General features: G+C 43.1%; 1 protein-coding gene across 1 annotated transcript; it reads right to left on the bottom strand.

Annotated features, from left to right (window-relative positions):
• Positions 1–1,801: 1,801 nt before the first annotated feature.
• On the bottom strand, positions 1,802–3,473 carry LOC129837417 (twist-related protein 2-like). Its single transcript, XM_055903570.1, has 2 exons — positions 2,724–3,473; positions 1,802–2,385 (listed from the first exon to the last, which is right to left on the bottom strand). The coding sequence occupies exon 1, from the start codon at positions 3,255–3,257 to the stop codon at positions 2,754–2,756; it is 504 nt and encodes a 167-aa protein (XP_055759545.1). The 5' UTR covers positions 3,258–3,473; the 3' UTR covers positions 1,802–2,385; positions 2,724–2,753.
• Positions 3,474–21,010: the final 17,537 nt, after the last annotated feature.

Here is a 21,010-nt window from a genome sequence, read left to right as displayed (position 1 = left end):
CTTTGATTTAGAGGCGGTTTGCGGGAGCTTTAGCCTGAGCGCTTGCTATTATAGCCCGCCATATGGGAAATAACGTGTGCTCATCAGTTCGACTAATTAAATAGTTTATGTTTATATGAAAGCCACAGACAGAAAATTAAACACACCAACAATATGTGTTAACTTAAGCATAATATTTTACTCTGTCTCGCATCAGTAGCCTATTACATTTAGCAAAGTAACATGCCTCTTTGTGAATAGATTAGAAGTAGCCTAAGATAATACAGACAGTCAATTACAATAGGCCTGCTCCATCGTCTAGGCTACGTACTAGGCTATATTCAATATCATGATTTAAGGTGTTATGAGTCGCATATCAATATATATCACAATTGAATAGGCCTATGTTCATTTAGTATGTTTCAGCTTTTGGAAAACTATTCTCCATTTCTCATTAAAGAATGAAGCAAGTTCACGCAACTGATCAATCATGTCGACTTGCAACCTCATTTATCAGGAAGACTGAATAACCTCATTTATCAGGAACATGGAGTAACTTAATTTATCAGAAACATGGAATAACCTCACTTACCAGGAACACAGAATACTCTAATTTATCAGGAACATGGTATAACCTAATTTAACAGGAAAACAGAATAACCTAATTTATTAGGAAAACAGAATAACCTCCTTCATCAGGAACATGGAATAACCTCATTCATCAAGAACATGGAATAACCTCATTTATCAGGAACATGGAATAACCTCCATCAGGAACATGGAATAAACTCATTTATCAGGAACATGGAATAACCTCATTTATCAGGAACACGGAATACCCTCCATCAGGAACATGGAATAACCTCATTTATTAGGAACATGGAATAACCTCGATCAGGAACATGGAATAACCTCATTCATCAGGAACATGGAATACCCTCCATCAGGAACATGGAATAACCTAATTTTTCAGGAACATGGAATAACCTCCATCAGGAACATGGAATAACCTCATTCATCAGGAACATGGAATACCCTCCATCAGGAACATGGAATAATCTCATTTATCAGGAACATGGAATAATAGCAAATGTCAACACTATAGGGTTTAGTGACGCACAAAGTGTTGCTACACAATTATAAACGGCAAAGTTTGCCTACTACTATACAATAATAATTAAAGCAGTAGTCTGGTTTATTTTACAAATAGGCTAATAATACTATTGTTTATAATATGAATAATATGAATAATACATTATTCCAACGATGTCCGTTCATTACTACAAAACAAACATAATAAATATTATGATTATTTAGTCTTTCATAACCTATAGTCCCATTGGGTCGAGAGAAATCCGATATTCAGAGGCATTTCAGGAGTTTGTTGGTTTAAGATGAAGCGTGATTATGTTGATTATAAGACCATGCCAAAAACAACCGTCAAACGTTTCCCAGGTGGACACAGTTTTAATACATTTCATACACTCCTCTTACTGAATGATCTCCTCGAAAGTTGTTGTCGTAAATGTGAATGTTAAGCATGGCCCACTTGTGGATTGCAGCAGGACACATTATAAACATTCGCTTCAATGTGAAGTGAAAATTACCGACAATTTATTAACTATTTGTGTCGGAATAAAAATCGAAGTAGCCTAACTGGTAGCCTATCAGATAACTCTGCTGCATAACATTGTATGTTTGCATCAAAAGAGGGACTTACTAAAGTATTTGACAATTGTTCGATCCTAGAACATTTAGATTTGTATAATCATACCATATTTGTTTGGTTAAAACTTAATTAATGAAGTAAAAAGGGCAATCATTTTGTTTTATCATTTACTTTATTGCGGAAAATATACAATTATTTACACAACAATAATAAAAATAGGAATGCATTTCAGACATAAGATCTATTCCTCATGTAACACGTGTCATCAATAAATAAATAAATGTATTCTGAAAAGAATAACCTCAATTATTTTTGCACAGGTTGGCGACACATTATTTCAACCCATTAGCCTATAATACCGCAGTCAGTCCACATCGAAAGTCTCACACGGAAACTGAGACAAATGCGTCGATGCTGCCCTTTAACCTCCACAGAATACGGTCCACAGAGTCAAAGACATGCATGAAAACATACATTTCCAAGTAACATTCGTCGTCAACAATAAAAAAACCTAACGTATATCAGAATGTATCAGTGTAGTAGCCTAGCACTCGAATGCAGATCCAGGTCGTCCAAAAGCGGGCCTTTCCCAGGCAAAGTGCTCTCCCCACGCCCTGTCCTCTTTGGTTTTAAATGGTTGTCAAAGTTTGCTCCCATAAACCGCAGCGTTGTGTGTTTCCAGCATTATTCTCCAGAATTGCCCCGTTGTCATATTGATAAGCAGAATCAGCTGTCACCTGCAGATCAGAACATTTATAAAAAGACGATTAATTATTGACGCCTGACTACGAAAAAGTTCAACAAAACACAGCAACCTAGACTTGTTTGTGGCTGCAGTATGACTCACAGATCCAGGAAAGTACAATAGTCTATTAAAGTAGAACACTATTTAAGCTGATACTGTTAAAAAACTAAACAATAGCCCAAATAGGCTATAGTCAAATGTAGTAGGCCCATAGGCCTAAAGTGATTGTTTTTGTATTTAGCCATTTTTGTACAACGAACATCAACTGAAATGGTTGCAATGTAGTACGGTCTTAAAAAGTAAGACAATGAGTTGGAAAACAGAGCATACCATTTTGGACTACAGCTCTTCGGCCGTGAGCTAGTGAGATGCTGACATGGACCAAGCGCCCTCCATCCTCCATACAGAAAACGCATAGCTTAATCTCTCATGAGCCACATAACTACAACTTGCCATTTTGGAGTCCAATTCATCGCTCTGCAGAACTTGGTACAGGAAATCGATGTACCTGGCAGCAAGTTTTAAGGTTTGTATTTTGCTCAGTTTGTCTGAAGGCAAAGTGGGGATAATTTTCCGCAAAGACGAGAAAGCTTCGTTGAGTGACTGCGTCCTCTGCCGCTCGCGCACGTTCGCCATGACTCGTTGCGTCTGTAGGTCTTCGAAAGAATGTGGACTGCTGCTGCTTGACTTTTTCCCTCTTTTCCCAGGGGTAGGGCTATCTGAATCCTCCCCGTTTTTCCTGCTTGATGTCCTTTTCCTCCCACATCTCTTCGGTTGCCTATCCAGTTCCCCCTCACTGTTGCTGAGACTGTCTAGTGGAGAGCCTGGGGAGCTCGACTCTTCCCCGGTCATTTCCTCAGACATCACCCCTCAGTTAGTAGACAGACAAGCGACAGTCAGTCCGAATGATCCTCGCATCAAGTTAACGGTTAATTCCAGTCGCGCCTTCGATTCGCCGCCTTTGAAGACACCAATAATAAAGTATCCATACATGGGATCCCGAGACAAGATATGTTTTCTGATACTTGAGAAAGTCACGGAGTTCTTATAGCCTGCATGGCGTAAAGATTTGGAGAGAGAGAGGATTGGCCAATAAAGTATATTACGTGTAAAGAGGGGTGGGCGCGAGCAAGGAACTATGAGGAACTCCTCTCGCTGCATGGTCTTCTGAAAACAAAGTCGGAGACAGCTGAAAGCGTACTTCATCAATGGCGGGATTGGTATTGTATAGCCTAGAATATAAATTGGACAGGCTTATCAAAGTATCACATTTTCTTTGATTTGAATCTCATTTAATATGCTTATGTTTAATGACACTATTAGGTAAAACATAAATAAAGTTAAGCGTTGAATGCAATATTTGTTTTTACGCACAAACAATCTAGATTTTAACTCAATGTATGCCATGCACCATGTTGTAATTCAAGATGAAATAAACACTAAAGTAAAACAGTAACACGATATGGAGCCAAACGATGAATAGCTAAACGTTATTCTTATATTCCTCTAGTTTGGATAAACATGATCATTATACGCTGGCTCATTCATGCGCACAAGTGGCGCGTATCCAATTGACCACACACACACCACCTGTAAACATACAACTGGAAACCCTCTGCTGACCCAACCTTTAATTTGCCTAAACCGTTTTCGAGGTAATTATCCTGGATGAGAATGATCCTGAATGAGAGTATACCAACATATTATTTCTTTAAGGGCATTTAAATGTGTCCTTAACTGGAATCCATGTATTTATGTATTAATAGCCCATACTTAGCCCATACTTTCTGTTAACTAGGCTACTGCAGTACTACTTTTAGCTCCTTATTCTGGAAACTAGAGATGCGTTTGAGTCCAACAATATCATAGTCCTCTATAGCCACAATTCTTCAGTGTTGTTGAAACTCCAATTCTACATGGGCATCAGTGTTGTTGAAGCGCTCTTGAGAAGACTGTAACTACATTGTCCACAAGAGGGCATATTCCTCTATCGTTATCCTTATCTCTAGAGCAGAGCTCCTCAACCCTGTTCCTGGAGAGTTACCCTCCTGTAAGTTTTAACTCCAACCCTGTTCCTGGAGAGCTACCCTCCTGTAAGTTTTAACTCCAACCCTGTTCCTGGAGAGCTACCCTCCTGTAAGTTTTAACTCCAACCCTATTCCTGGAGAGCTGCCCTCCTGTAGGTTTTAACTCCAACCCTGTTCCTGGAGAGCTACCCTCCTGTAGGTTTTCGCTCCAACCCTAGTCGTAACTAATCTGGTTCAGTTTAGGTTAGGGTTGGAATGAAGACCCTCAGGAGGGTAGCTCTCCAGGAACAGGGTTGGAGTTAAAACCTACAGGAGGGCAGCTCTCCAGGAACAGGGTTGGAGTTAAAACTTACAGGACGGTAGCTCTCCAGGAACAGGGTTGGAGTTAAAACCTACAGGAGGGTTTCTCTCCAGGAACAGGGTTGGAGTTAGAACCTACAGGCTGGCAGCTCTCCAGGAACAGGGCTGGAGTTAAAACCTACAGGACGGTAGCTCTACAGGAACAGGGTTGGAGTTAAAACCTACAGGAGGGTAGCTCTACAGGAACAGGGTTGGAGTTAAAACCTACAGGAGGGCAGCTCTCCAGGAACAGGGTTGGAGTTAGAACCTACAGGAGGGCAGCTCTCCAGGAACAGGGCTGGAGTTAGAACCTACAGGAGGGCAGCTCTCCAGGAACAGGGCTGGAGTTAGAACCTACAGGAGGGCAGCTCTCCATGAACAGGGCTGGAGTTAGAACCTACAGGAGGGCAGCTCTCCAGGAACAGGGCTGGAGAGCTCTGCTCTATAGTCTCTAGACCAGGGTTCCCCAACTGGTGTGTTTTTAAAATTAATTATTCATTTATTTTTATTTTTATTATTGTTGGACAAAAAATACCGTTCCCAAGAATTTCCTCACATACGATCAATACAAATGTAAGCAAGGTTTGAAATGATTACGTTTTAGTGAAATATTATATCTGTTTGGGCTTCTTGGGGTCAATTTGCAGTCTGCAAATGATTTTAAATAATGTTACGGCCCCCTGCCCAAAAATCGTCCCGCGGCTAAATCTAGTTTGATGATCCCTGCTCTATAGCGTTTCTAATTGGAAGATATTCCCCCATGCTATAAAAGTGATGTCTCATTTACATAAATTTAGCATAATACAGAAATCTAAACAAAAAACCGCTATCTCATAAATACTGCAATCAAATATTAATGAAATCAATCACATTTATTACATTTTGTAACATACAGTATGAATACTTAGTCCTGTTAAAGTTGTAGCCTAGGCTACATGTGGGCTCCCATATAAAAGGCAAGTTAACACTGCTGCTACCTCGCCCTCTACCCAAGGTGAATTGAGGAGCAAACTGAAGTGCAGAGGAAATTCTGCAACTCTTGGAGGACAGTGCCCCTATATAAAAGGCCTCTCTGTCTGTAAGAAATATTTACCAGGATGTGGGGGTGGTAAACAATAAACAATATCCATCTTGTGTCATAGTAAGAGGATTACCTTCTCTGGGTTCTAGAATCCCCAGGAGCACCAATAGGGGAGCAGGAAGCAGGAGGGCAGGCAGGGTTAGAGGTCACAACACCAGTGACCATTCATTGAAACCAGCGTCCAGCCAGGGCCCAGGGCTCAGAGTGAATCATTGTTCTGACTGGGGGACAGAAAGGGAGACACCTTAGGGCATACCTTACTTACACAGAGGTTGGTTAACTGTGACCTGTCCTGACCAATCATTTCATTTAATCTGTTTGACATGTTAGGGGCCAAACTGAAGTACCAGTATCCAGGAACATCCATACATTTTGACTTTAAATCTTATTGCGATTTGCCAACAATTGAAGGGCTCATCTGAAAAAGAGGCCTGGGTCCCAATGGGACTCCCTGTCAAAATAAAGGTTCACTAAAATACTGTAGCGACCCGCACAGACAGCTGTGTGTTATGTGTTAGACTAGTAGGTGGTTGTGTTGTACTTACTAGTACCCAGTGTTCGCGGGGTCCGACATGCCAATCAACCTGCTATCTGCCAATCACGGGAATGCCTGGAATGTTCTGATGCCGGGCATCCTGGTGGTTGGCAGAATGGCTTGGAGGGGGGTTGGGCAAGGGGATGGAGCATTGGAAGTTAAGACCAGGTTTAGCCTTTGTTCTCTCTCTTACGTCTGGCCTTCACAAGAGAAGGTCACAGTTGTTTTATAGGGTATCCTTCATTTATTTGGCGTGGGCTATGACCAAACAGTAGCCTGTGTGAAGTTGGGTTAATAAACCATCAATTGGTTATCTCAACCCTCTATCTGGATAATTGTTTCTTTGTGATCTAGTCAGGACATTACAATATATATTTTTTTCTCCAGAATCATAAACGTTTTCAGAATGCTTTAGCACTGAGACTAAAGATTCAACCAGTGATATTTCAGTAGATTTGAAGAGTTTAGGAGCACCAGGTCCCCTGACCAGGTGACTTTACCTGCCTGTGTAGCCCTGTCCTTGGTGCTGATCCTTACAGCATTACTTAGCCTGATGTAGTAGTCAGGGTACAGTAAATTATGTCGAGCTATTACCTTGATTATGGAAAACATCACATTCTGCAGTGAGGAGGCAGACAATAATATTATGCTGTTTTGCTTAAGGTGACGGCTTTCTTTGATGTTGATATAAATAGGTGCCAAAACCTACAATGTTAACAAAGCAGTAAACTGGACAAAAAGAAGAGCACCATAAACTGTATTGAAAGTCAGCAGTAGTCTAACCCAGCATTTCTTAAAGTATGGGTCGCGACCCAAAGTGCGTCGCGGACCTGTTAATAGTGGGTCGCGACGTGTCAGAGTAAATGTATAATTATTGAACTAATTACTGGAATTGATTTGGCCAAGTGCAACTGCGCTCACTGTTTAGCAGCGGTATCTCAGCTCTGTTTGGCAGCTGCTCGAAAGGGAGGAAGATGTGTGCTTCGTCATTTACCGGGTCTTTTTTCTGCAGTTTTCGTGAAGATCACTCCGCGACCCACACGCTGCAGCTCTGTTGTTCAGCAGCAGATGATGTGCTGTCAGCCGCTGACTTGTCATTCCCACTCTCCATCACTTACCACTGTCATCAAATGGACTCAAACTAGCCACAAGTTCTGACTGAGCTCAATCGTCATGAAACGCAAATACAGCGATGAGTTTCTCACTCTGGTTTTGTACAAACTTTGAGAAATAACGAGGATCGCCCGCAATGTGTTTTGTGCGGGGAAGTGCTTAGTAATGATTCTCTCAAAACGAACAAATTAAAACGACACGTCCTGACCAAACATCCACAGCATGACGGTAAACCCAGGGAGTTCTTTCAGAACAGGGAGAATGCTTCAGGAAACAATGCTTCGACAGTGGAAGAGTAAGTCAGCTAGCAAGGCATTGTTGTCATTTTATAACAGGTGATGATGAGCAGAAATAAGGGAGCACGATTTCTCATAGAAGTAGATGCAAGTTTCTCTTTCCAACAATCCCTCGTACTCAGCTAATAGCTAACGTTACCCAAAGCAAGCTAGCTAGATACTGATAGTGGAGCCCTAAGTCACAGTACAGATGAAGATGACAAATTCAGTCCTACTGTACATCTTACTGTAGGAATTATTGTTGAAAACAAGTCTAGGTTGGAACTGTTGCTGTTAAAATACAAGTATTTTTTTAAATTCTAGATAAAAATGATTTAACACATCATAGTCTAACACTCCATAATGCCTGATTGATAGTCATACCAGAAGTCTAACCCAGGACTCCATAATGCCTGATTGAAAGTATCAGATCAGTAGAATAACCCAGGACTCCATAATGCCTGATTGATAGTCATACCAGAAGTCTAACCCAGGACTCCATAATGCCTGATTGATAGTATCAGATCAGTAGAATAACCCAGGACTCCATAATGCCTGATTGATAGTCAGATCAGTAGATTAACCCAGGACTCCATAAAGCCTGATTGATAGTCAGATCAGTAGTCTAACCCAGGACTCCATAATGCCTGATTGATAGTCAGATCAGTAGTCTAACCCAGGCCTCCATAAAGCCTGATTGTTAGTCAGATCAGTAGATTAACCCAGGACTCCATAAAGCCTGATTGATAGTCAGATCAGTAGAATAACCCAGGACTCCATAAAGCCTGATTGATAGTCAGATCAGTAGATTAACCCAGGCCTCCATAAAGCCTGATTGATAGTCAGATCAGTAGATTAACCCAGGCCTCCATAATGCCTGATTGATAGTCAGATCAGTAGATTAACCCAGGACTCCATAAAGCCTGATTGATAGTCAGATCAGTAGATTAACCCAGGCCTCCATAATGCCTGATTGATAGTCAGATCAGTAGATTAACCCAGGCCTCCATAATGCACAATCGTGACAGAACCATTGTTTAAAGGTCCCTGACAGTTCCTGGTACAGCTAAAACAATCCCCAGTTTACCAGAAACATATTATATAACTCCCATAGTTACACAACAATGTAATGAAATGTTGAACCACTGCATGGAAATCATAGTATGTGTCCCAAATGTCACCATGTTCCCTACATATAGTGTACCATGGGCCCTGTTCAAAAGTAGTGCACAATATAGGGAATAGGGTGCCATTTGGGACACAACCATAGGACTAGTATAAAGGGTAATATCTATTTGAGTCTTTTTGGCAGATCTCCCCCTCAGCGTTCCCCTCACCGCGGCAGAAGAAGTGACTCTGAGAAAACACAGCTGTTTCATGAGAATATGATGTCATCAGAGGACACACAGACAGCCTGGTGTTGATTTTTAATAAAGACAGGCCTTTAGGAGCCATGATAACCTTTAAAATGAGATAGCATTTGTCAGTGGTGGATATTACGAGAGGTAGTAGGTTAGTCATGTCATTAGGACACTGAATAGGGACCAAGATACGTCCTGTCCTGTCATGCTTATTTTGCTAACAGCTACACAGAATGAGGCTCCATAAACTCAAGCTGCTCCCTTCAGGGTTAAAGTATGCTCATAGTATTTTCTTTCTGAATATTAGTGCTGACTTTGTGGTGATTCTTTGCAAGTGGATATGAGCTCCGACCCAATATGTCTGTCCAGCCAACTCTTTAAGTTCGACAAGGGCATTCTGTGTTTTTATTTTTTTATTTTTTTATTTCACCTTTATTTAACCAGGTAGGCTAGTTGAGAACAAGTTCTCATTTGCAACTGCGACCTGGCCAAGATAAAGCATAGCAGTGTGAACAGACAACAACACAGTTACACATGGAGTAAACAATAACGAAGTCAATAACATGGTAGGAAAAAGAGAATCTATATACAATGTGTGCAAAAGGCATGAGGTAGGCAATAAATCCAATAATTACAATTTAGCAGATTAACACTGGAGTGATAAATCACCAGATGATCATGTGCAAGAAGAGATACTGGTGTGCAAAAGAGCAGAAAAGTAAATAAATAAAAGCAGTATGGGGGTGAGGTAGGTAAATTGGGTGGGTAGTTTACAGATGGACTATGTACAGCTGCAGCGATCGGTTAGCTGCTCGGATAGCAGATTTTTAAAGTTGTTGAGGGAGATAAAAGTCTCCAACTTCAGAGATTTTTGCAATTCGTTCCAGTCGCAGGCAGCAGAGAACTGGAAGGAAAGGCGTCCAAATGAGGTTTTGGCTTTAGGGATGATCAGTGAGATACACCTGCTGGAGCGCGTGCTACGGGTGGGTGTAGCCATCGTGACCAGTGAACTGAGATAAGGCGGCACTTTACCTAGCATAGCCTTGTAGATGACCTGGAGCCAGTGGGTCTGACGACGAACATGTAGCGATGGCCAGCCGACTAGGGCATACAGGTCGCAGTGGTGGGTCGTATAAGGTGCTTTAGTAACAAAACGGATGGCACTGTGATAAACTGCATCCAGTTTGCTGAGTAGAGTATTGGAAGCTATTTTGTAGATGACATCGCCGAAGTCGAGGATCGGTAGGATAGTCAGTTTTACTAGGGTAAGTTTGGCGGCGTGAGTGAAGGAGGCTTTGTTCCGGAATAGAAAGCCGACTCTAGATTTGATTTTGGATTGGGATAAGATAAGAGGTTTGCACATCTAACAGTTTTATATGATTTTTTCTTAATAATTGTTTTCCTGCTTTATTTTTGATTGTGTGGTAAAAATGGTTTCAGGATGTCACTGTCTCCTACACTACAGGTTACATAAAGGAATAAGACATACTGAGCGTTCCATCCCTCACCACCATAATACAAACCCACTCTTTGTCTTTATGAGTAGTGAGTAGGAGGGGTGATTGTCCAAATGTATAAATGGTGATTCATGCAACTTGACAGTCCTGAGTAACCCAGCCCAGAGGATTACTAACAGCCCCCCTCCCCCCACCAGGTCATTCAGGTCCATCCAGCCTGCAGTCAGAACCGGGTCCAAGCTCCACTGCCAGTCAGATCCACAAGGACTGGTGACCTCCAGCCTGCAGTCAGAACCGGGTCCAAGCTCCACTGCCAGTCAGATCCACAAGGACTGGTGACCTCCAGCCTGCAGTCAGAACCGGGTCCAGCTCCAGCCTCCACCATTTCCTCTGTTATTAATCAATCTGCTGAGCCTTATCTCTCTCTCTCTCTCTCTCTCTATCTCTCTCTCTCTCTACTCACATATCCGTAGAAATAACAAACCCTGCACGGTCTCTCCATAACATAAATCTCCCCACTATTGCCAGTGATATTCGTGTTCACTCCATTAAGTTGACCACACCGAGTGGGACGCCAGAGAGGGAAGATGGATCAGCTGCTAGCATTGAGAAAAGACAGGGGCCTTGTCTTCAAAGAGGCAGGCAGAGCTTGGAGGATGAAGTCCCCTCGGGCCTCGCCGACTAACAAGGTCAGGCTCTTGTGTTGGATGACAGCAGTTTTCCACCTCAAATTCATTCAACCAAATTACCTCAATAGTCTCAAAACGTCGCATTCCGAGGAGAAACTCAGACATCATATCTGGGTGTTTGATAGCGGCCAGCCTGGCAGTCAGTCGGGGGAGAGAGGAGAGGATGTGGGGTTTAGATTAGAGCGAGGCGAAGATGAAGACAGGCTTTTATAACCAGTCTGGATGTGAGCCGGGGCCAGAGCTCCTGAAGTAAGCTGTTAAAGAAGCCTTTTAAAAACACAGGGCTTTGATGCTGGGAGAGGCTAATCATTTTGGTTGGCTATGTATCGCTTTAGCAGAACTCTAAAGAAGTCCCAGACAGACTGCGCAAGAAAAAGACCCTCAGATCTGGCATGGCTCAGAGTACCTACTGCATTGGACACAGAGAGACACCTCAACCTAGTCACTCACCAATCAGTCATATGGTATAGTGGTTTGTCAATGTGCATCACTAGGAGCTTGCTTTCATCATTTCTGTACTAAACAATACAAAGACAGATTGGAAAACCATTTTGGTAGAATAGAATCTACTCTATACCTGTATGGTTTGTAGATCTGGTCAACTAGAATCTATTCTATACCTGTATGGTTTGTAGATCTTGGTAGACTATAATCTACTCTATGGTTTGTAGATCTTGGTAAACTAGAATATACTCTATACCTGTATGGTTTGTAGATCTTGGTAGACTATAATCTACTCTATGGTTTGTAGATCTTGGTAAACTAGAATATACTCTATACCTGTATGGTTTGTAGATCTTGGTAAACTAGAATATACTCTATACCTGTATGGTTTGTAGATCTTGGTAGACTAGAATCTACTCTATACCTGTATGGTTTGCAGGTCTTGGTAGACTAGAATCTAATCTATGCCTGTATGGTTTGTAAATCTTGGTAGACTAGAATCTACTCTATGGTTTGTAGATCTTGGTAGAATAGACTCTACCATATCTGCATGGTTTGTAGATCTTGGTAGAATAGACTCTACCATATCTGCATGGTTTGTAGATCTTGGTAGAATAGACTCTACCATATCTGCATGGTTTGTAGATCTTGGTAGAATATACTCTACCATAACTGCATGGTTTGTAGATCTTGGTAGAATAGACTCTACCATATCTGTGTAGAGCAGTAGGAAGATGTCTCTATCGACAGCAGCCTGTGCTTATAATGGCTCACTGGGATCTCAGACAGCTCTACCATACATCAACACCTTATTGGCCACCGAACCCCAACAAACCTCTAGCATGTTTTCACAGCTTGGAAGCCAGAGGTGAGGGGAGGTCTGGGAAGAGCTGGGATCCCCACGGTGTGCTTTCCCCCTTTTACTTTGGAACACACACACGCACGCACCCACATGCACGCGCACACACTTGTGGAATTTACACAAACACAAATTATTCATACAATTATTTTAGAAAGCCTTTTTTACATCAGCAGACGTCACAAAGTGCTTTACATAAACCCAGCCTTAAACCCCAAACAGCAATGCAGATGTTGAAGCACATGCATGTACACACACACATGCATGTACACACACTTTGGAATTCACACACATACCGACTGTTACGCACACACGCATGCATGTACACACACACACCGACTGTTACGCACACACGCATGCATGGATGAACGCACGCACAAACATACTGAATTTCACATGCACGCACGCACGCACGCACGAACGCACGCACGCACGCACGCACGCACGCACGCACGCACGCACGCACGCACACACACACACACACACACACACACACACACACACACACAGTGAAAGGCTGTCCCCTAGGGGTGTTTGAAGCTGTCTCTCCAGCCCATGTTTATTATTCCTGAGTGATTCTCTCCTCAGAGACAATAGATTTGAAGGGGCACATGGCCCTCTTCCTCGAAATCTTTGTTTATATGTTTTCCCCAACAAAGTAAACATGCCTTGTGAAAACAAGGCATATGGGGTTAGGGCAACACGTTACATCATGGACACACAGCGGCAGTATAGTCACTATTTGTGCCTTCTGACAATTGTGAGAAGTTAACAATGAACCATTCTTGCACCTGCTCTAAACTTGCTTGGTAACATTGCAAACATTCATATTTTCGACCATGTTTCCAACATGATACACCAGGGGTATGTACATCCCAAATGGCACCCTATTCCCTTTATAGTGCATTACTCTGATCAAAAGTAGTGCACTACATAGGGAATAGGGTGCCATTTGGGAAACATACTAAGAGAACAAGAGCCTCTCAACCACTGATCCACCCTGCTCAGCCTTCTGCTACCCATAAAGCACTCTGCCTGCCACCAGGCAGACCCCACACATCTTGCATCCTCCCATCCTCTGGCTCCTGCAGGAGGCCAAGGCACTGATCCACGGAGGGAAATAGCCTCACTACAGATAACTATTTTAGACCACAACAGGAGCTACTGTCATTTTACTGTGCGATGACTAAAAATGTTATTTGAGTGAAGAAGCTAGATGTTTCTGTAGCAGTCACCTAAGGACAGGAAATCTAAATCATTACATCAATATTGGTTATGATGTCATGTAATAGCAGGCTGTAGCCATAGCAACATAACCTATAGATACCGTACCATGAAGCCTTACATTTAAGAACTACATATTTCATTTGTTGTCTGGTACTGCGAGGTGAGGACTCAGAGTCTCTTAATGCGAGCTCTGTGAGAGGAGAGGTCACACAGAGTGTCTGCAGCTGCAGTCCATGATGAATGGTGGACAGGGGGATAAAGATGGGTAGGGAGATGAATGGTGGACAGGGGGATAAAGATGGGTAGGGGGATAAAGATGGGTAGGGGGATGAATGGTGGACAAGGGGATAAAGATGGGTAGGGGGATGAATGGTGAACAGGGGGATAAAGATGGGTAGGGGGATAAAGATGAGTAGGGGGATGCATGGTGGACAGGGGGATAAAGATGGGTAGGGAGATGCATGGTGGACAGGGGGATAAAGATGGGTAGGGAGATGCATGGTGGACAGGGGGATAAAGATGGGTAGGGGGATGCATGGTGGACAGGGGGATAAAGATGGGTGGGGGGATGCATGGTGGACAGGGGGATAAAGATGGGTAGGGGGATGCATGGTGGACAGGGGGATAAAGATGGGTAGGGAGATGCATGGTGGACAGGGGGATAAAGATGGGTAGGGAGATGCATGGTGGACAGGGGGATAAAGATGGGTAGGGGGATGCATGGTGGACAGGGGGATAAAGATGGGTAGGGGGATGCATGGTGGACAGGGGGATAAAGATGGGTAGGGGGATGCATGGTGGACAGGGGGATAAAGATGGGTAGGGGGATGCATGGTGGACAGGGGGATAAAGATGAGTAGGGGGATGCATGGGGGGGGATAAAGATGGGTAGGGGGATGAATGATGGACAGGGGGATAAAGATGGGTAGGGGGATGCATGGTGGACAGGGGGATAAAGATGGGTAGGGGGATGAATGATGGACAGGGGGATAAAGATGAGTAGGGGGATGCATGGTGGACAGGGGGATAAAGATGAGTAGGGGGATGCATGGTGGACAGGGGGATAAAGATGGGTAGGGAGATGCATGATGGACAGGGGGATAAAGATGGGTAGGGGGATGCATGGGGGGGGGGGGGGGCAGGGAGTGCTCTTGGCCAAAAACAAGGGGAACCGAGGCCGACCCACCACTCAGAGAGACATTATGGTGTCCCACCTAACCTGTAGTTCTGCTCCTACAAGAAGAGAGAGACAGACACAGACAGACACACTGACAGACACAGACAGACAGACAAACATGGACAGACAGACAGACAGGCAGACTATTTGCACACAGTGAACTATTTGGATGTAATATGACATTTGAAATGTCTATTTATGTATTTTTACTTTTGTGAGTGTAATGTTTAATGTTAATTTGTATTGTTTATTTCACTTTTGTTATCTACTTCACTTGCTTTGGCAATGTTACATATGTTTCCCATGCCAATAAAGCCCTTAAATTGAATTGAATTGACAGACAGACACGCTCACACACAGAAAGAGACATATACTTCCTCACTTCCTCACTGGTTTCTCAGGTCAACATGATAAGTATTGTGAATTATGTGGAGTTAAGTGAGAGGAGTCATCCTCCTGTATATCTGAGGAGGGTGAGGTGGCTTTCGGCCCAACAACTATGAACTCCATGAGAAATAGAACCATTTACACCATGAGAAATATAACCATCTACACCATGAGAAATAGAAACATTTACACCATGTGAAATAGAAACATCTACACCATGAGAAATAGAAACATTTACACCATGTGAAATAGAAACATCTACACCATGTGAAATAGAAACATCTACACCATGAGAAATAGAAACATTTACACCATGTGAAATAGTACCATTTACACCATGAGAAATAGAACATCTACACCATGTGAAATATAACCATCTACACAATGAGAAATATAACCATTTACACCATGAGAAATATAACCATTTACACCATGTGAAATAGAAACATTTACACCATGAGAAATATAACCATTTACACCATGTGAAATAGAACCATTTACACCATGTGAAATAGAAACATTTACACCATGAGAAATAGAAACATTTACACCATGAGAAATATAACCATTTACACCATGAGAAATATAACCATCTACACCATGAGAAATATAACCATCTACACCATGAGAAATAGAAACATCTACACCATGTGAAATAGAACCATTTACACCATGAGAAATAGAACCATTTACACCATGTGAAATAGAACCATTTACACCATGAGAAATAGAACCATCTACACCATGTGAAATAGAACCATTTACACCATGTGAAATAGAAACATTTACACCATGAGAAATAGAAACGTTTACACCATGAGAAATAGAACCATTTACACCATGAGAAATATAACCATTTACACCATGTGAAATAGAAACATTTACACCATGAGAAATAGAAACATTTACACCATGTGAAATATAAACATATACACCATGGGAAATATAACCATCTACACCATGAGAAATATAACCATCTACACCATGTGAAATAGAACCATTTACACCATGAGAAATAGAACCATTTACACCATGAGAAATATAACCATTTACACCATGAGAAATAGAACCATCTACACCATGAGAAATAGAACCATTTACACCATGAGAAATAGAACCATCTACACCATGTGAAATAGAACCATTTACACCATGTGAAATAGAAACATTTACACCATGAGAAATAGAAACATTTACACCATGAGAAATAGAACCATTTACACCATGAGAAATATAACCATTTACACCATGTGAAATAGAAACATTTACACCATGAGAAATAGAAACATTTACACCATGTGAAATATAAACATATACACCATGGGAAATATAACCATCTACACCATGAGAAATATAACCATCTACACCATGTGAAATAGAACCATTTACACCATGAGAAATAGAACCATTTACACCATGAGAAATATAACCATTTACACCATGAGAAATAGAACCATCTACACCATGAGAAATAGAACCATTTACACCATGAGAAATAGAAACATCTACACCATGAGAAATAGAACCATCTACACCATGAGAAATAGAACCATCTACACCATGAGAAATAGAACCATTTACACCATGAGAAATAGAACCATCTACACCATGAGAAATAGAACCATTTACACCATGAGAAATAGAACCATCTACACCATGAGAAATAGAACCATCTACACCATGAGAAATAGAACCATCTACACCATGAGAAATAGAACCATTTACACCATGAGAAATAGAACCATCTACACCATGAGAAATAGAACCATTTACACCATGTGAAATAGAACCATCTACACCATGAGAAATATAACCATCTACACCATGAGAAATAGAACCATCTACACCATGAGAAATATAACCATCTACACCATGTGAAATAGAACCATCTACACCATGTGAAATAGAAGCATCTACACCATGAGAAATAGAACCATTTACACCATGTGAAATAGAACCATATTTACCATGTGAAATAGAACCATCTACACCATGTGAAATAGAAGCATCTACACCATGAGAAATAGAACCATTTACACCATGTGAAATAGAACCATATTTACCATGTGAAAAATCAAAGAGATCCCAAAAATGTATCCTAGCAGTCCATCTTAATTATGTGAGACGGTGACACCACCACTTCTCCCCTGAACTGCAGCTGTGAGCTTCACTCTGTGCCACAAACGGCACCCCATTCCCTACATAGTGCCCTATTCCCTACATATTGCTCTATCCCCTATCCCCTACATAGTGCTCTATTGCCTAAATATTGCTCTATTCCCTATCCCCTACATAGTGCCCTATTCCCTACATAGTGCCCTATTCCCTACACAGTGCACTAATAGTAGTAAATAGGATGCCATTTGGAACGCAGCCTAAGTTTCCGTCTCCAACTAAAATCCAGTCCCCTCCCCTCTCGGCTCTTCCAAGCTTGTCAGAGAGGTGACCTCCTCCTCCCCAAGTTAGACCAATCTGTCATGACACAATGGGCTTCCTCTCCTCTTCTCTGCTCTCCTCTCCCACCGTGTTGTTTTTGGAACGCAGACCCCTCATCCTGTCGAGGGCGTCCCAAATGGAGCTTTCTTCCGGGAATAGGGTGTGATTTGGCAGGCCCTCTTATTCTCCCTCTGTTGACTGACAGACGTTAGTGGCCGGCGAGGAGTCGAGGGACGGCGCAATGTGTGATTTATCTTCACTCTCCTCAATTCACACTCATGAAGTCCATTTGACAATGTGTTTCTAAGGAGCTGTTGATTGGAACACGTTAATGTGGTGACCGTGGAGTCGTGGACCTGTGGTCCAGTGATCCTGTCTGACCACCCAGCTTAGACAGCCTCTCTAAGGTGTGTCATACAGCATGCACCCTATTCCCTATTTAGTGCACAAGACCAGGGCCATTGTCCAAAGTAATGAACTACATAGGGAATAGGGTGCATTTGTGTAAGAGGACACAGTCAGTTAACATGTAGACTGTTTCACACTTACAGTATGAATTGAGGAATTACATTGATTCTGTACCTGAACACATCATTTGACGTGATCCTCAAGCCAATCAGAAGGCAACAACTGGCCATTAGGTTTTAATAACAACACATGGGTTTTATGTACTGCTTTTCATGGACTCTAAGACGCTCCTTCAAACCAACAAAGTGCATCACCAGCTATATACTATGTCCTTACGTCTATTATCATCAAACAGTAGTGGAGGTCTGTGTCTGGTGAACACAGAGCAGTAGTGGAGGTCTGTGTCTGGTGAACACAGAGCAGTGTGAAGGTCTGTGTCTGGTGAACACAGAGCAGTGTGGAGGTCTGGGTCTAGTGAACACAGAGCAGTGTGAAGGTCTGTGTCTGGTGAACACAGAGAGCAGTGTGGAGGTCTGGGTCTAGTGAACACAGAGCAGTGTGAAGGTCTGTGTCTGGTGAACACAGAGAGCAGTGTGGAGGTCTGGGTCTAGTGAACACAGAGCAGTGTGAAAGTCTGTGTCTGGTGAACACAGAGAGCAGTGTGGAGGTCTGGGTCTAGTGAACACAGAGCAGTGTGGAGGTCTGGGTCTAGTGAACACAGAGCAGTGTGGAGGTCTGGGTCTGGTGAACACAGAGCAGTGTGGAGGTCTCTGTCTGGTGAACACAGAGCAGTGTGAAGGTCTGTGTCTGGTGAACACAGAGCAGTGTGAAGGTCTGTGTCTGGTGAACACATAGCAGTGTGGAGGTCTGGGTCTGGTGAACACAGAGCAGTGTGAAGGTCTGTGTCTGGTGAACACAGAGCAGTGTGAAGGTCTGGGTCTGGTGAACACAGAGCAGTGTGGAGGTCTGGGTCTGGTGAACACAGAGCAGTGTGGAGGTCTGGGTCTGGTGAACACAGAGCAGTGTGAAGGTCTGGGTCTGGTGAACACAGAGCAGTGTGAAGGTCTGGGTCTGGTGAACACAGAGCAGTGTGGAGGTCTGGGTCTGGTGAACACAGAGCAGTGTGAAGGTCTGTGTCTGGTGAACACAGAGCAGTGTGAAGGTCTGGGTCTGGTGAACACAGAGCAGTGTGAAGGTCTGGGTCTGGTGAACACAGAGCAGTGTGGAGGTCTGTGTCTGGTGAACACAGAGCAGTGTGAAGGTCTGGGTCTGGTGAACACAGAGCAGTGTGGAGGTCTGTGTCTGGTGAACACAGAGCAGTGTGAAGGTCTGGGTCTGGTGAACACAGAGCAGTGTGGAGGTCTGTGTCTGGTGAACACAGAGCAGTGTGGAGGTCTGGGTCTGGTGAACACAGAGCAGTGTGGAGGTCTGTGTCTGGTGAACACAGAGCAGTGTGGAGGTCTGGGTCTGGTGAACACAGAGCAGTGTGAAGGTCTCTGTCTGGTGAACACAGAGCAGTGTGAAGGTCTGGGTCTGGTGAACACAGAGCAGTGTGAAGGTCTGGGTCTGGTGAACACAGAGCAGTGTGGAGGTCTGGGTCTGGTGAACACAGAGCAGTGTGAAGGTCTGTGTCTGGTGAACACAGAGCAGTGTGAAGGTCTGTGTCTGGTGAACACAGAGCAGTGTGGAGGTCTGTGTCTGGTGAACACAGAGCAGTGTGAAGGTCTGGGTCTGGTGAACACAGAGCAGTGTGAAGGTCTGGGTCTGGTGAACACAGAGCAGTGTGAAGGTCTGTGTCTGGTGAACACAGAGCAATGTGAAGGTCTGTGTCTGGTGAACACAGAGCAGTGTGGAGGTCTGTGTCTGGTGAACACAGAGCAGTGTGAAGGTCTGGGTCTGGTGAACACAGAGCAGTGTGGAGGTCTGTGTCTGGTGAACACAGAGCAGTGTGAAGGTCTGTGTCTGGTGAACACAGAGCAGTGTGGAGGTCTGTGTCTGGTGAACACAGAGCAGTGTGGAGGTCTGTGTCTGGTGAACACATTAGAGCAGTGTTCTAGTGTAACGTGGACACCTGCAGCCCCTGGCTCTGCAGACCATCTGGTCCTGTACGGCCACTCTGGAGGTCAGGGAAGGTAAAGAGGGATGTGTGGCTCCAGACTGCAGTAGTAGAGGACCAAATTGTAGTCCCATTCCCTATATCGTGCACTACTTTTGACCAGAGCCCTCTGGTCTAAAACAGTGCACATTAAAAGGAATAAGGTGCCATTGGGGCAGGGACTGTGAAAACTCTGCCTTTCTGTAGGTTCCAGTTCCACTATGTATATACACGGCACTGGTGAAAGACATAATCGCCTGTTTCCACTCCAAAGCATTAATATGACCAAACAAAACATACATTAGTCTACTGTCCTCATCATTGACCTAACAAAACATACATTAGTCTACTGTCCTCGTCATTATGACCTGACAAAACATACATTAGTCTACTGTCCTCGTCATTATGACCTGACAAAACATACATTAGTCTACTTTCCTCGTCATTATGACCTGACAAAACATACATTAGTCTACTGTCCTCATCATTATGACCTGACAAAACATACATTAGTCTACTTTCCTCGTCATTATGACCTGACAAAACATACATTAGTCTACTGTCCTCATCATTATGACCTGACAAGACATACATTAGTCTACTTTCCTCGTCATTATGACCTGACAAGACATACATTAGTCTACTTTCCTCGTCATTATGACCTAACAAAACATACATTAGTCTACTGTCCTCATCATTATGACCTA

Source organism: Salvelinus fontinalis, chromosome 38 (genome assembly GCF_029448725.1).
Source record: "Salvelinus fontinalis isolate EN_2023a chromosome 38, ASM2944872v1, whole genome shotgun sequence".
NCBI classification, from domain to species: domain Eukaryota; kingdom Metazoa; phylum Chordata; class Actinopteri; order Salmoniformes; family Salmonidae; genus Salvelinus; species Salvelinus fontinalis.
The sequence above is the reverse complement of the archived record's forward strand: the minus strand, read 5'-3'. Positions and strand labels throughout refer to the sequence as shown.